This window comes from Phocoena sinus, chromosome 15 (genome assembly GCF_008692025.1).
Source record: "Phocoena sinus isolate mPhoSin1 chromosome 15, mPhoSin1.pri, whole genome shotgun sequence".
Classification (NCBI taxonomy): Eukaryota; Metazoa; Chordata; class Mammalia; order Artiodactyla; family Phocoenidae; genus Phocoena; species Phocoena sinus.
Genome location: NC_045777.1, coordinates 49,007,361 through 49,024,919, shown reverse-complemented (window position 1 = coordinate 49,024,919; position 17,559 = coordinate 49,007,361). Strand labels below are relative to the sequence as shown.

The 17,559-nt window shown below is 48.1% G+C and overlaps 1 protein-coding gene across 1 annotated transcript in view; it reads left to right on the top strand.

The window, feature by feature from the left end:
- Positions 1 to 17,292, top strand: part of PCSK2 (proprotein convertase subtilisin/kexin type 2) — a 211,138-nt gene extending 193,846 nt beyond the window's left edge. Inside the window, 4 exon segments of the mRNA XM_032605784.1 lie at positions 1 to 104; positions 2,047 to 2,147; positions 10,330 to 10,557; positions 16,806 to 17,292. Coding sequence (XP_032461675.1) covers positions 1 to 104; positions 2,047 to 2,147; positions 10,330 to 10,557; positions 16,806 to 17,292 — 920 coding nt within the window.
- The last annotated feature ends 267 nt before the right edge of the window (positions 17,293 to 17,559 follow it).

Genomic DNA, 17,559 nt, shown 5'->3' with positions numbered 1-17,559 from the left:
GCAGGACCGCCCTGTACGATGAGAGCTGCTCCTCCACCCTGGCCTCCACCTTCAGCAACGGGCGCAAGCGCAACCCGAGGCCGGAGTGGTGAGTGCGAGGCCGGGTGGGGTGGACACTCCTGACGTCATGCGCAGACACAGTGACGTCATGGGAGGAGGAGCTCCCCACCCCCCTTCCCTCAAAGAGTCAGGGCCTATCCCCGGGGGAGATCCACCTTCTTCCAGGCTGATGATGCCTTCTTATCAAGGCAGAGACCTACGATAAACAAGAACGTGATGACCTCCTTCCCGCTCATGTACCATCGATTTTCTTGTTCATTGTTTTGGCTTACAAATAATGATGAACCTGGTTTGCCCCCCAGCACGTCACTTATAAGGATAACTAATATTAAGAACTGGGGCATCACACCTGCACCCATCTGAGCCAAGAGCTCGTCCATTTATTACAGTAATTTAAAAATAGCATCCGATGGACGGACTTTTTCTGGGTCCATAAAACCCCCCAAATTGGGCACATGTGTGTTTTCTCAAAGGAAGAGTAATGTGTTCCATCGTATTTTTAAAATGGGTCCATGATTGAGAAAACAAAAAGGTTAAGAATCACAAACTTTATTTACTGCACTTTGAGCAACTCTTCCTTCCTGGGCACCGAGGTTTAATAGTGAATTTTCCAAGGCCCTAGAAATATACGTCTGTAAAGCATAATGAGCATTCTGGATCTCTTCCTCTCTCTGGGTATTTCACTCACACAGGGGCCTTTCCTCAGGCTTCCAAGCCTGGAATTTAGTGGTTGGTTCAGGAGTCCTGCTGAGATACATCCTGCCCGGCCACTGCCTCCTCTGGGGTTGGGAGGAACACAGTCACCAATACCAGCTACTCCTGCAGTCCCAAGTGCCTGCCTGGGCTCCACCTGACCAGCTGGCCAGGCTCTCACATGACCCAGGAGAAGCCCTTTACCTACAGGAGACACAGACCTTAGCCTGACTCCCTCCATGAGCCTGGGGCTCCCCCTGGTCTTGGGGAGGATGGAGATCATGTCAGCTCCTCCCAAGCAGAAGGAGGTTTCGCCTCTCTCATCCTACAAGCTGAAAGGGACAAGTGAAGAAGCTCCCCCCCCTGCCCCAAGGGCCTCCCAATAAGGTCACTTTGTCCTCAACACCTGTCTATGACTCTCTTTCTACTATGGCTGGGGAGGGGCCTTGAGTTCTCTTTGAATATTGTCATTTTCCACAAGTAGATGCTTTTAAACCCCCCTGGTACTTTGTCCCCCCAAATAATAGGCCCACTTGAGGAGCCTACAGACAAACAGGAGGAAGGAGTATTCTCGTGGCTTATAAATGATCTTAATGAAAACCCTGGCTCTCGCAAACACTGCAAATGGGGACTCTCTCTTGTAAAATCCTTTAAAACTCAGTTGATCAGCCTCCCGTGGGGTGATCACTCATGTATCAGAGGGTGTCGCTCAGGGTGTTCCAGACTCTCTCCGTGGATTTTAGATGTAGAGAATGTAACACTTCTCTTTAATGGCCTGTCCCTCTAGGCAAACTGTGGCTGAGCCTGTTTTGTCTTTCCTCTTTGGGAATGCCACCCTTTTTCCTGAAGGGAAAGGAAATTGCTGATGGACTGGCCCTGAGCTTTCCAAGCCAATCCCAATGCAACAAAACTCACCATTGCTTTGACTATGGTGGTGATATTGGCTTGTCACTTTCCACCTATGATGTTTCCTTTTAGGAGCCAGAAGATAAATGTCTCTCTGGTCTCTAGAATAGCTGCAGATACGCTTCTCTGAACAATTGACTTGCTTTTATCTTGTGGACACTGTAACTATAACTGATTGTGTTTCCCTTTTTGCATGGGCTACTGGGAAACTCAGATAAAATGCATGGCAGAATAGATGCATGGGTGCTAAACTTATCCTTACCTTCATCTTAATCTTCTTCAGAACAAGGCAGAGTTTAAGTAAAAGAAATAGAAAATCCTCTGCTCCATGTCGTTTTGGGTTTAAAGCAGTGTGACTCACTCATTACTCACTATCTTCCCCTCCAGGCAACCACAGATTTGTACGGCAACTGCACCCTGAAGCATTCTGGGACATCCGCAGCTGCTCCCGAGGCAGCTGGAGTGTTTGCACTGGCTTTAGAGGCTAAGTATGTTTCCATCTCGGGACCAAGGGCCGGTTCTGCAGGGTGGACTGAGACATGTCTCCCCACCTAGGTGTCCACAGAGGCAAAAGTGGGTGTGAGAGTCAGTAAATAGTCAGGGCCAATGAACTCTGGTGGGCATTGCTAAATGATACACACACACACTCACACACACACCACAAAACTACATCCCTGAGAGAGCACAAGAGTTGAACATCCAACCACACATAGGGGCACATCAATGTTTTCTTGGTGAAAACACCCTTTTATCTTCTATGGATCCCTTGGCTGTTTTACTCTAATAATACTCCCAAACAGCTACATGAAGGAAAACCATTGCCAAGCCGGGTATCCAGCAAGGTTTTCAGACATGTGTTAAACAGGATGCTCTCGCTCCAGATTTGTTAACTTATAAGGCTGAACTCATTTTAACACTGAGACAAGGTGGGCGAAGTCACACAACGTAGGCCTAGAAATGGGCTTTGCTGGGAAACCATCCAGCTACCAGAGAGGGGAGACCATCCCCTCTGTTCTCACCACCTCCGCAGAGGCCACAGGTCAGTACAGCTGGACCCACCTTGGATTTGAGCGTCAGCAGAGGTCCCTGCCCACCCACTCCTCTGTCTTCTCTCAGTGCAAACCAGAGGCTGGCCTTGGGTTTGAACAATGAACTTGTGGCTTCAGGCACCACCCATGTGGTGTAAGTGCAAATGCCCGCTAGGCAGGGAATTATCCAAGAATACAGAACCAGCAACTTATAAGAAGTTGAATTCAGGCTCCTGGGGAAGGGAAGTTGAGTTCCCATCCCTGTCAGCCATTGCTAGGCAACCGGAGCTTCTAGCAACAATCTTCAGGCAGCCCTGCTTGACTCTCCACATATGCAGTGCATTTTTTGACTTGCAAAGGAGGTAAGAGCTGATTCCTAGAATAGGAAAGGACATCAAAAGATTATCTAGTCCAACCCCTCTGCCTTTAAGCAGAAAAGACTTCATTATCCTCCTTTTACAGATAAGGCCCCAAATTGGGAGTGACTTCTCTTTTGGACCAGGCCAAGCTTTGATTCTTTTAACAAAAGTCAGTTGGAAATTTTAGGAAAGAAGAGATGGACACTGGTCAAAGCCTTCCTATTAAGCACAGAGACCAAAACTTACTCACGTATTATGTGCATTTCCTGAAGATGAAGCTGTTCCTCTCAGGGCCTGTTGGGTCCTGGAGTCTGAGCTGGCCTCGCTCACTCCAGCTGGGAGCAGACAAGCAGAGGGAGGCTGCTGCCTGCCACAGAGCCTTGCAGAGGACAGGGAACAAGAAGGGCTTCCTGGTCTCCTCTTAAATCTAAGAGGGCAGAACTTGACTCAAAGTCTCCTTAGATTCTGGCAAGCAAAAAGTCACTTTCCCAGGCCTATATGCCTACAAAGTGACCCCTTACATACATCAAAGTAATGGAGCAGGCTGCTGGAACTTTAAACAGATGCATGGGCTCTGCACCAATTATTCTCCATTCTTTAGCACGCTTGCAGATTTCCTTACAGAAAAGAATGCAATCACCACTTAGGCACACTTTGTTTTGGAGCAATGGTCATGAATTGAGTGCTGTCTATTGCCATAAAGAGGGAAAAAATGATACCTGGCAGTAGCGGGTTCAAGCCCGTCTTGGGAGCCAGTCCTCAAAAATTCCTCAGAACACCAATCACCTGAGTTGGAAACACACCCTGAGATTAGATTTGATGCAAGTGATTTATTAAGAGAGGGATCCCGGCAGAAACCACTGGGGAGGAGAGGAAGCAGGTTCGGGCTGGGGAAGAAGCTGAGCAAGGATGCGATTTCAGAAGTTCTGGCCTCAGCCTGATCCCAGGGAGAGCTCTGGAGGGTAAATTATGCCTCAGAGTTTGTTCCACATCAAAGCAAGGGAGCTGGGCTGCCATATTCTTGTACTGTTTGGCCGTTGGCTAAGAGCCCCACCTGGGAAAGTAAACTCCAAGGCTTCTCTGTGGGCCAAAAGGCTCCAACAGCCAGCAGCTGAAACCACTGCTCAGCATGAAATAGCCCCAGGAGAGAGCCCGGAGGGCGGAGGAGGGAAAGACTCTCCACGAACACTTCCCACAGCTCATCTCCTACAGCTCAACTCTCTTTATCTTCACATGAGGCAGCTGGGAGTCCCTGGTGACATATGTGGCAGCAGTCGAGGGCTGTTTCCCACCCAGAGGTCCAATAAGAAAGCTTTTCCAAAGCAACTTGAATACAGTAAATAAATTATCCTGTCTAAATGAATTCCCATCCGGACTACGGAAGAGGGAGAATGACCACCCCCATGGCTCCAGGGGACAAAGGGAAACCACGCCTCTGTTCTGACCAGTCATCACCTTGTTGTTTAATCTCATAAAATGCTTTTCTGCCAAATGCTTGAAAATGCCTTTCTGAGTTGTTGGGAACATTGCTCACATTTCCCAGTGAGACCAATATTAGAGAAAATCCGAAGAATTTCTTTAGTGGGGAGTTACTGCTGCCTTCAAATATTTGGGGTTCTCTCCATGACCCCAGGCTTTCTGGGTGGTTCAAGAGGGCTGAGCTGGGTTTGAGGGGTAGATGTTAAAAGAGGCAAACCTGTGACCCAGGAGAACCATCCGTAGTAAAGCGGCCCATATACTGGACTAGAACAGTGTTTCCAAAACTGACCTTCCAAGGGATGGATTTTTTCATGTGAGCTCTATCAAAGTCTACTAGATGCAGAGAAAAGTGCACAAATATTAGGTACAGCTCAAAGACTTCTTGTAAAGTTAACAGATCCATGTAACCAGCACCCAAGTCAGGAAACAGACCATTACCTAAGTCTCAGTATGTGCTTTTCGGCTCAGGATTATGTCTGAGAGATTCCTCCATGCTGCTGCGTGCGCTTATAGGTTGTCCATCCTTGTTGTTGAATATTACTCCATTGTATAAGTGGATACTTGGGTTGTTTCCACACTGGGGCTATTGTGAGTAGCATTGCTGTGAGCATTCTTGTACATGTCTTTTGGTGAAGATGTGGACGCATTTCTGTTTGATGTATATTAGGGAGTCAAAAAGCTGGGTCATGGGGTATACACAGGTGCAGGTCTAGCAGTTTTCCAGAGTTGGTGCACTTGCTGACACTCCCTCCAGCAGTGTATGAGAGTTACAGCTGTTCCACATCCTTGCCAACATTTGCTATTATCTGTCTTCTACACTTTAGCCATTCTTGTGGGCATTCTGTGGAATTGCACTGTAGTTTTAATTTTTATTTCCCTGATAACTAGTGAAGTTGAGCACTGGGGAGTTTTGAAAATGATAGATTCCCAAGACTCAGCCGAAAGTCACTGAATCACATCCTTAGGGATGAATGGCCCAGGAATCTGTCTTTTCAACGCCTTTTTCAGGGACTGCAAGAGCAGCCAGCCCCATGCTGGTCTGTGGCCTGGAGTGTGTGGCATCCAGGAGTACGGCAAGGGCTCTATGAACCTAGCACTCAGGTGCCGTTTGCGGAATATGAACATCGCACTCTGCCTCTGACTAGGTGCCCGTATTAGACAGAAAACAGGAAATCCAAAAACAACAGCTAAACTGAGACAGGAATTTATTTTTCTTTTCTTTTCCTTTTTTTTTAATAGCATAGTAACAATATATTTTAAATAGAATATTAATTTTATTTAATAAGTTTCTTATGAAGGAGTTTATTTTTCTGTCATGCAGAAGATAATACAGAGATGAGGAGCCCCGGCAAGTGCAGGGTGGCCACCAAGAATCACGGACTCTGTCTCTAGATTTCTGTTCTTCTACACCTTCATGTTATCTAGATGCCACAGGAGCTCCAGCCATCATGTTTACATGTCAGGCAGGAAGAGGGGAAAAGCAAAGGGAAAAAAGAAATCCACCAGCTGAGTGATCCCTGTTTAAAAATTTTTCGAAAAATCACTCAGGGACTTATTTCTTATTGGCCAGAACTGTCACATGGCCACCCCAGACTGCAAGGGAGGATGGGAAATGTAGTTTTGTAGCTGTTCTCTCCTTAAATTCCCTTTGCTGTCTTGATTATCAGGAGGAGAATGTGAATTGGAATCCAGAGAATTTGATACCATAAATAGAAGAACTCTGAAAAACAATGGTCTTTCAGGGGTAATCCTCACAAATAAGGAACTCAAAAAAAAAAAAGAAAAAAAAGGGCACTATTTTGCACCAGTGGGAAGTTAGTACATCAACCGTAAGTGCAGGGCTCAGTAGGAGATATGGTTCTAGGGATCATTCACAGGCAAAAACTCACTTGCCAGGACCAGCTTTAGAGGCTTAGGAAACAGCCCATCCCGAGGTCTCCCTGGTGCAAGATTCCTCTTCCAGCCATGCGGGTCAGTCTCTCCCTGGGCTTCACACTGGTTTTTCCAAGATCCCACACTCTCTTGCTCAAGACGGCTGCCACCTTGGCCAGGCTCTGAGTGACCTCTCTCCTTGGAGCCCTGGCCTGTCCTCACATCTTATCTAGAAGCCCTGGGTTTGGCTTTGACCTCCGGAGATGTTCTCTCTGAACCGAGAGGCAGATGGCCCATCCCAAGTAGCCTAGGACCAGTCTGCTGACAGCTGAACGTTTACCCTGGAACATCACAGCGTCCTATGAGCGATTGGACCCAGCCAATAGGTGCCCTGCAGCTGCACAGGTGTCACCATTTTCACTGACAGTTCACCGGGGGTTCCTCGTACATGGCCTTGTTACAGCTCGCGGCTCGTTCCTCATGGTCACTTGTTCGTGGGCCAGGTTCCTGCAGCATCCTCTTTCCAGTCCCACGTCTTGATTCCTCCTCCCTGGTGATGTTTCTGGAGATCGGATCACGGGTCTCTCTGCCCTTCCTGTCTGTCACTAAGATAAAGTCCCTACATTCTACTGTGTCATCCTCTCCGCCTCTGTTCCTGGCTCTACCTCCCTGACTCATACAGGGCTCCCAACCTCCTGTGCTGATATGTGCCTTCTCCCGCCTCTAGATCCTTCCTTCCAGAACCTTCTCTCCCTAGGAACTCCCCTTCCCTGTGTTTACTCAGTCACTCCCACTCGTCCCTTTGACCTTCGCTAAAAATATCACTTCCTGAGAGACCCTTGCTGACCCCCCAGACCAGAGTTTCTCAGATTTGCTGCTGCTGATCAGAATCCCTGGAGTGCTTGCTAAGAACAGATGTCCAAGCCCACGCCAGGTCCACAGACTCAGAATCTCCAGAAGCTGCAGTTGTAACAAGCACCCCCAGTGCCGCCAGGAAGTTAAGAACCACCCCCCACCCCCGCCCCAAGCAGGTTTGCTGGAGCCTTCGGCAGATGCTTGGACAGGCCCGTGGGATCAGCATCTCTGGGTCCTGTCTGACTTCGTCATTGTGTTCACGTTGGTTCACATGTGCAGACAAGGTTGTGAACCGCCATCTCAGACCCGTGTTCTCAAATCCCGTGTGCAGAAGCATCACCCGCGCTTTGTCTTGAGTGCACATCCTCAGGCCCACAGCCTCCAGGAGGCCGATTCCAGAGACCTGAGGTTGAGGCCAGGAATCCATATCTGTCACGAGTCCCCATGAGCTTCTGATGCAGGACCACAGTCTGTGAGACTCCCTGGCTGGGATAACTCAGGGTTCCACTGTTGGCTCCCCTGGCATTTTAAAATATTCAGTTGTCTGTCTGTCCCCCGGGCTGTAGGCTCTGAGAGGGCAGGGACCTTCCTACGACCTGCCCGGAACTAGTGCAGAGCCTGGACGTGATACCTTTCCATATATCTGTCTTACTTTCCCAGCTATTATATAAAATATTTGAGAAAATGTCATGTTCCTTGTCCTGTAGCACTGAACACAGTGACTTTTATATTGTAGATGTTCTGTAAATTTATTTTTATTATTTAATATTAATATTAAATAATAAAATATTTATTATTTAATTTAATACAATCCTTGAGCTGCTATGGTAGGATTAAAGCCTAAAGCACGTTGATGAAATAATTATTTTACACAATAGTATCTTCGGTCAATTCAGAAGTTGCTCAGAATGAGGAAATAAGAGGGACTCTGTTTTACTTTTCAGACATAAGCAAATGGTTGTTCAAATGGTGTCACAAATTCAGTGACATTGGAGTATGGAGCACGCTCTGATTTATTTTAAAAGTAGAACATCCTTGTTCTAGCACATTCTTTCTCTCTTATGGACCCGATGAGAATAAATCCGTGGAGAAACGTCTAGTGGGGTTAGAAGCATGGCTCATTTTTGCAGCAGAACCCCTAGCAAAGATGAGGGATGCTCCACCTACCAGCCAGCCCTTGGATCACCTTGAGGTCACTAAATCCTCGTTTATCGACACTTTTGAGTTAAATGAACTCAGAATCCTCTTCCAGCAAAACAATGAGCTTTCGGCCATAATCAACTTCAGGAAATTTCACACTGTTCACCTAGTCCATATGTCCAGGGGAACCATATGTCCAAGATATGTTCTTAAATTTCTCAAATAAGCACTGACCTTCCTTGAAACTTTCTCTTTAAAAGCTGAAGGTCTTCCTGGACTTCCTTCTCCTCAATATTATGTACAAACCTAAATGGGAAAAGAACTTAAAGGTCTGCATTTCAAGAGCATATGAATCGTTATCATCTTTTGACTCTGTTTTGAAGCTCTGAACCAATGAACGCTGCTTGTGTTGAGATTTTATCAAATGAGTGACGGTGTTCTTTGAATCATTTGAGTCTAGGGAGAACCGTAGTGCAGGGTTTTCCAACTTTTGTGACCGTGACTCTCAGTGAGAAATCAATTTTGCATTGCAACCCAAACACATACTACAATACCACACACGAGTGTGTGCAAACACACACACACACACACACACACAGAGTTTCCCATATTACGTGCACACTGTTATTCTTTTCTGTTCTATTCCACTTGTGATAGCCCCATCCATTAAATCTCTGGTTCTCAACTGTCTACTGGAATGACCTGGGAAGTGTTAACAATTTCCAAAGCCTGGGTCCCACTCCTAGAGCTTCTGATTTAAATAGTCTGAGATGTGGCCTGAGCAGTGGAGTTTTAAATGTTCCCACCAGACAGTTTTACTGTGCAGCCCAGATACATAGCCTGTGCAATCAGTTGACCTCCTAGCCCACAAACGGGTCATGACCTACACTTTGAAAAGCACAGACATTGACACTAATGTCAATAGCACAGACTACTAGACATTAATTTCCAAAGACAAGTCCGCAAGCAAACTTGTCTATTTGCTGAACAAAGAGTATGCTGAGGGCTGTCCTGGGCACTGGGAGACAAATACGCTGAAGCTGTTGTCTCTGCCCTTGAAGAACTGACAGCTTCATGTCCCCAGATGGAACACTCCTGCATAGCCAACACCCAGATCAAGAAACAGAACTCTGTCAGCACCCAGCAGCCCCCTGTGTCCCTTACAGGCACTGCCACCCCAAGACCAACCACTAACCTGGCTTCTGACAGCACAGATTCATTGTGCCTGTTTTTATACTTTAAACAAATGGAACCATACTCTGTGTTCTCCTCTGTGTCTGGCTTCTTCGGGTCAGAATTCTTATTGTGAGATTCACACAATTGTGAGCTCCCTGTTATTCTGAGTAGCTGGAGTTCATTCTCATTGCAGTGCAGTGTTCCACCTCCTATAAACACATCTCAATTGGTTTATTCACTTTACTGTGGATGGGCATTTGAGGACTTCATAGTTTAGGCCTATGAACATTCCAATACGTATATGTCTGGTGAATATATACACACATTTTTGTTGGATACGTACCTAAAAATGGAACTTCTGGGCCATAGCTTAAGCACATGGGCAACATTTGAAGATAGAGCCAAACCATTTTCCAAAGTGTCTGCAATAACTTACACTTCCATCACCAAAGTACCCAGTTGCTCCACATCTTTGCCAACACTTGGTATTGTCAGTCTTTTTCATTTTAGCCATTCCAGTGTGTGTTAGATATCGCAATTGAAATGTATTTAAGTAAGAAAGGCAAGATATTTTAAATTGACATATATCTATACTTATATTCTCAGTAGTGCATGGAAATCCTCCCTTGACTTGTGGGTTCATAGATGTTCCAACATCTTACCAGGGGTCTATGTCCTACCTTAGTCATTGTGTCTCTCTCCCTCTGTCTCTCTTCTCTTCCCCCGCCCTTGCTCTCAAACACTCTGCCTCCGGTACCCAGCCTGGGTCTGACCTGGAGAGACATGCAGCATCTGACCGTGCTCACCTCCAAACGGAACCAGCTTCATGACGAGGTCCATCAGTGGCGGAGGAACGGGGTCGGCTTGGAGTTTAATCACCTCTTTGGCTACGGGGTGCTTGACGCAGGCGCCATGGTGAAAATGGCCAAAGACTGGAAAACTGTGCCTGAGAGGTTCCACTGTGTGGGAGGCTCCGTGCAGGACCCTGAGTAAGTGCGGGCAGCAGTTCTACTGCTGTTTGTGGAAAATACCCAGAGATGGCGCCACTGCACTGGTGACCATAACAGATTCCCTCTCTGCGCCATCCCGAGATGCACTGGATTTGATTCAGGGACAACCAGCTTCCAGGCAGAGCTGCAGTGTTGCACAACTCCAAAGTATCCAGTCTACAAAGCCCTGGGGCCTGGAACTTCTTTCCCTTATTGCAAAAAGGGAGAGATTTACAAAGAGGGATTGCCAAGGGGAAGACTTACGGCGTCTGTGCCTTTGCAGACGCTGGGCCACAGCAGGTGGGGACCATGGGCAGTGTGACCAGAGCAGGATGTACAGTTAGTTGCATCCTGGCTACATTCGAGATTAACAGAAAGGTGGCACGGTTGCAGTATTTAGGGGAACGGGCATTGGGGCCTGCTTAGTCGAGGTTCACCTTGATGTCAGACCTTGTTCTCCGCAATTGCCCTGGACAAGAAGGATGGGTCTCTGTTGATCCTCGCGCTCTGTGCTTCTGGGGGGCGGAGGGGAGAGGGAGATGCGGAACGTATATGCCGAGATGAATGACCGTTTCTCTCCCAATTCCGAGTGCACTGAACATTCTGTCATAATCCGGGTACAGCTTGGAATTTGGAGCCAGAGGCAACACTGGAAATAGGCTGTCTGACGCCTCATTCTAGTTAAGGAATCTGAGGCCCTGAGATGTGACCGTCCCAATGGCTCACAACTAACTGGGAACTTATCCAATAGCAGCAGCATTATTTTTTTTTAATCTGGAGAAATCTTTTATTATATTTCAGTTGATTCACTAGGTTAAATTTATTTCACGGTATCTATAGATGTTCTTGTCTATATAGAAAACATATTTCTTACAGGTTTTTATGCAAATCTATTGAGAATTTACCTTCCACAAATGACCTTCTGTTAGTTGAGACAATTTTATTCCAAACAAAATACACATGTACACATATACTGTGACAGCAATTTTTAAAATAAGTATAGAGGGATTTCTTGGTTGGTGTGTGAAAATACGTATGTCAACGCCCCACCCCACAGAGGTTCTTATTTCTAAGGTTTGGGGTAAGGCCCAGAAGACGGAGATTTGTGGGTGGTCTCAGCAGCATTGTTTTAATGAGAGGAAACTCGAGAGCTATTTCAGCACTAATTCAGCTGGGCTCCAGGAGGACAGGGACCTCATCTGTCTCGTTTGCTGGTGTGTCCTCAGGGCCTAGAACAGCGCCTGGAACTTAGTAGTCATGGGATCGATATTTGTGGGATGAACGAATGAATGAACATTTAGCCAGCATCACCTGGGCACAAGGAAGATGTCTACACGGTGGCGATGGGACCACCAGTCCAGCCAGGGAGATTCAGGGGCAGGGGACAGGCAGCCTTGTTGGAAGCGCTCTGTGTCCCCTCGTCCACCCACGCCTGAATTGTTCTCAGATGCAGGTGAGTGAGGTCTGGGGCAGATGTGCTCATGGAAGAACTCAGAGGCTGGGCAGGGGGTCCTGAGGGCAACGCCCAGGCCAGCTTGTGCCTCTGGTAGAGGCAGCCCTATCACCAGGAATCCAACTTCTCAGGGGCTGGGACGGAGGGATCCGCAGGCTTGATAGCTGCCACTTCCTATGCAGGGCTGTACAGAAACGGCCTCTGAGCGGGTGAGTGGCAACCGTCAGGGTTATGAGTTTCCTCAGCACTCATCTTCCCAGAGAAGCAGTCAATTCGAAAAGCAATTTTCTAAGGAGACTTCATCAGGAGAGTCTGTAAAGGATGCTTGACTAAAATAAAAGGGAAAAATAGAACTGGCTGTGAGCATCTGTGCTGGACCAGCCGAGGGCCGTGAGCAGAGGAAGCCGAGGCCGCCCCATCGGCCAGCGTGTCCCCAGAGCACGCTGTCAGATACAGGCCACTTCCACCCTCCCCTGTTCACTCAGCTCCTTGAAGACTGTGGCGAACTCCGGATTTTAAGTGAATTTGGAGATCAACGTTAAAACCTGATCCGAATGCCTGAAGCAGCATAGTAGAGCGGAGGGTGTGCTCGGCCACAGCATGCTGGCCGGGTGGCTGTGGACTGGTCACTTCTGAGCCGCAGTGTCTTCTGTGGGGGTTAATGCCCACCTGACACTGTGACGTGGGGAAGAGCAAACATCAAGTGACCCCTGTTGAGTGTTCTTCAGTGACAACCACATGGCAGGTGTTTTAGATACTCGGGAAAGGGCAGCTGCCATTGTTACTATTATTATTCTAGCAAAACGACTACAGCTTCATAACAGTTTTTATCATACAGCTGAGGATTGAGAACCCAAAGAGCATTCCAAGGGCCCCCTGGGAAGCAATGCCTATTTCTAGGCACAAAGTCACTGAGCCCTCATTTTGCACCAACATGCAGTAAGACAAAGATATAAGCCATGTTTGTCTTTATAGGACTTGAGCACCAGGCTTCTGTACTTGTTTCTGAAAGTTCAGAGAGTAGCTCACACCTTCTGATGGGTGCCTCATTTTCAGCAGCGAGTGTGTTCCCGAACGTGGCTGTGTGGCTAGATCAGGGTCTCTGAAGAGCCTCTTTGGTTCCACAAACAGCCATCTCCTACTGCAACCTTCTGATAAACTGACTTTTCCTGAGCACCTGTCCCTGTTCTTTTAAAATAAGAATGAGTTGTACTCCTTTTCTTCTAAAAGCAATATATGGCACTGGAGGAAAGTCAGAACATACAAAGCAGCAAGAAGAGGGTAAGAAAAATCCACGAGAGCTGCTCCCTGCCTCTCATGACTAACGAACGCCAGGTCGCCGGTGAGAGGGGGTGGTGTTCTCTTTTCTCTATCAAGCTTGCTGCCTCTGGAATTCACAATTCAAGTCAATTTCAAAGTGACAACATTCCAAGAAGAGTGCAGTTAAATGTCCTCTCCCCAGGGCCCCAGGCCCTCAGCCAGCAGGTGGGGATGGGAGTTTGGCGAGCAGGCAAGTCCCCCAGGCGCTAAACAAGCCAGGCTCCCAGGGGCCGAGGGGTTCCCGGAGGGGCCTCCGACCCTGGCACACACCCCAAGCCCAAGGCTTCTAGGACAATTTGTAAATCCTAACAGGTGTGTGTGCTTGTTCCCACGCCAACCTGCCCAGGTGGATGGCAAAATTCCAATTATTTTCTCAACAATTAGACCTGTGCTCTACAAAAACAGAAGCAACTAGCCACGTGTGGCTATTTAGTGAAATTAAATAAATTTAAATTGATCACTAAAATTAAATTTAATTAATTAAAAATTCAGTTCCTCACTCATACTTGTCACATTTCGAGTGCCCAAAAGCCACATGTGGCCAGTGGCTACAGTATTAGCACAGATATAGAACATTTCCATCCTTGCAGGAATGGGTAGTGCTGTTGGCCAGCACTGGTCTAGACATTTGTAAATGTACAACGTATATGAGTGTGTGTCTGTATTTATCTTTACAGCAACTCTTCAAGGTAGGAAGTCATATCCCCATTGTATAGGTAAGGAAAGTGAGCTCAGAAAGTTCAAATTCCTTACCCACAACTGGACCTTTAGTCTACCCATGTAGCTTTCTGCCCAGGGGCTGGAGCCCATGTGATCATTAATCATTTATCAGCTCACCTGTTATGTTTCTGATCCTGTTCCGAGTAAGTAGCATCTTCTTTGAGAGGTCCAGGTAGTGGCTTGCCATACTCACATCTCCAAAGCTGGCCTAATGCCTGCTTTCTACCAGATTGGAGGATTTCCCCAGAACCTGGTGCTGGGGACCCTCTGCCCCTGCACCATCACTGGATCTCCATGGCCAGTGGATGCATGATTCAGCATCAGAGTCCACGCAGAGCACACACGGTCCATGAGACTGTTTATGTGTATATTTTTAAGTTCCTTGGAAGAGTATTGCCTTTATCAATGAGCTGCAGGGGAGCTCCAGCAAGCCCTCCCCGGTTCTTTGCCTTGGTTCCAAGGGCAACGTAGAACCAAGGCTTGGCTCTGAGCTGGGTGTATGACCAGCATCCTTTTGTAGATGTATTCTACAAGATGTGTGTTTAAAAATACACACCATGGGCTTCCCTGGTGGCGCAGTGTTTAAGAATCCACTGCCAATGCAGGGGACATGGGTTCAAGCCCTGGCCCAGGAAGATCCCACGTGCCGCGGAGCAACGAAGTCCGTGCGCCACAGCTACTGAGCCTGCACTCTATAGCCCGTGAGCCACAACTACCAAAGCCCATGCGCCTAGAGCCTGTGTTCCGCAACAAGAGAAGCCACCACAATGAGAAGCCCACACACCTCAACGAGCAGTAGCCCCCGCTCACCACAGCTAGGGAAAAGCCCACACGCAGCAATGGACACCCAACACAGCCAAAAAAAAAAAAATACACACCATTTTATGCTCCAAAGTAAAAGCCATGTCCAGGAAGGACATTAACATAGACAAAGGGCTGGAGAAAGGGAGCTAGTATCATGGTCCAGGCACTGTGCTCAGTGTTTTCCTACATGGTCTTATTTAAACCCACCCACAATGACAATGAGACTTCAAGTATTTGAAAAATTTTCCCAAGCTCTCTTGACCAGTAAGCATAGAAGCAGAATTCTAACTCAAATAGGTTTATTCCCGAAGTCTGGAGTCCTTCCATTGTACCATGCACTCCTCAAATGTAGTTTCCTGTATTATGTTTCTAGCGCAAGAACATTTGAGCATCTCATCTCCAAAGGAGGCCACTTCCAGAAAGGAGATCGGTTATATGGAAAGACAGCTGAGAAATCTTAGACTGACCGTCCATGGGGCTCCAACTCCATGACCGAAGAGACTCCCAAATTCCCCTGATCTGTCACAGGACTGTGCTTTACTAGGATTAATTAACCCAATTTCAGTTTTTTTATGATAGTGTTAACAATCACACTAGCAATAATTTCTCCTTATCAAGGTAGTGAGTACTTGAAAAGAAAAGTATATGAGCTCCTGTCTCAGTCTGGGTTGTCCCAAAAGTAGACCCTGATGGGACTTGGGTACTGACGATGTTTTGAGAGATGATCTCGGGAAACAAGTGAGGAGGTGCAGCTGTAGGCAGGGAAGAGGAAGCAATCCAATAAAGATGCATTGATGCTCCATTGACCAACACCTTGCCCCCCTGGGCAACACTGAGTTGTCCCCACCAGGAGTGAGGAAGCCAGGTGTATGTACTCACCACCTTCCGGCAATCGCGGTAGGGGGCTTTCCCTGTGGGGTTCAATCTCTGACACTTCAGGGCCGGCCTGCACGCAGGCTGAGGACGCTCCCAGGAGGCAGGGAAAGGCTCCAGGAGAGAAGCTGGGAGATGCTGATACCCGTGGTGGATGCAGGCAGGGTCCACAGTAGCCTCGGCTGCAGGCAAACCCAGCAGTGACTTAGGAGAAGCGGGAACGGTGTCCACAGCATCTGCTGCCTGCCCCGTCCACTCACAGTCGGTTCTGAGAATGTGGGTAACTTGCTCAGGCTCACACAGCAAGTGTAAGAATTAACCCTGGATTTCGTTCCTTTTTATGGCTGAGTAATATTCCATTGTATATATGTGCCACATCTTTATCTGTTTCTCCTGTGATCTTATTTGCAAAGCAGAAATAGAGACGCAGACAGAGAGAACAAATGTATGGACACCCATAGGGAAGGAAGGGGGTGGGAGGAATTGGCAGATTGGGTTTGACACATATACACTATTGATACTATGTATAAGACAGGTAACTAATGCGAACCTACTGTAGAGTTCTTTTATATATATATATAAAGTTATTTATTTTTGGCTGCATTGAGTCTTCGTTGCTGCGTGCAGGCTTTCTCTAGTTGCGGCGAGCGGGGGCTGCTCTTCCTTGGGGTGCGTGGGCTTCTCATTGTGGTGGCTTCTCTTGTTGTGGAGCACAGGCTCTAGGCGCGAGGGCTTCCATAGTTGTGGCACACAGGCTCAGTAGTTGTGGCTCGTGGGCTCTAGAGCACAGGCTCAGTAGTTGTGGCGCATCGGCTTAGTTGCCCCGTGGCATGTGGGATCTTCCCGGACCAGGGCTCGAACCCGTGTCCCCTGCACTGGCAGGTGGATTCTTAACCACTGCACCACCAAGGAAGTCCCTACTGTAGAGTTCTACATTTTAATTTTCTAATAAAATTTTCAGCTACCTAAAAAAAAAAAAAATACGAATTCACTCCAGAGCCCCTGCTCTCCCCGCTCCCCGGAGCTGCCCCTGGGAGAGTGTACCCAGCCCTCACGGTCTCCTCCCCTCTGCCCTCAGGAAAATACCGCCGACCGGCAAGCTGGTGCTGAAGCTCACCACCGCCGCCTGCGAGGGGAAGGAGAACTTCGTGCGCTACCTGGAGCACGTGCAAGCTGTCGTCACGGTCAACGCGACCAGGCGAGGGGACCTGAACATCAACATGACGTCCCCCATGGGCACCAAGTCCATCCTGCTGAGCCGGCGGCCACGGGACGACGACACCAAGGTGGGCTTCGACAAGTGGCCTTTCATGACCACCCACACCTGGGGGGAAGATGCCCGGGGGACATGGACCCTGGAGCTGGGCTTCGTGGGGAGCGCGCCCCAAAAGGGGGTGCTGAAGGAGTGGACACTGATGCTCCACGGCACGCAGAGCGCCCCGTACATCGACCAGGTGGTGAGGGATTACCAGTCCAAGCTGGCCATGTCCAAGAAGGAGGAGCTGGAGGAAGAGCTGGACGAAGCGGTGGAGAGAAGCCTGAAGAGTATCCTGGGCGAGAACTAGCCCCTCGGCGCCCGCTCCCCGCTGCCGGCCCGCCGCCCCAGCCGGGCATCTAGCGATTAACCTCCCCCCACACAAGCGACTCCAACTTCTTGCTCCGAAGCTTTGCTCGCTGTCAGTGGTTATTTTCATTACCATGGAAGCAACCTTTTTTATTCTGTGCCCCAAATACAGTGTTCCCACCAACACCTCTGTCCTATTTGTGACTCGAAGTTCTTTATTTCTGTCCTTCAGATAGGTGATATCTTGCCAACAAACCTGGGACCGCTG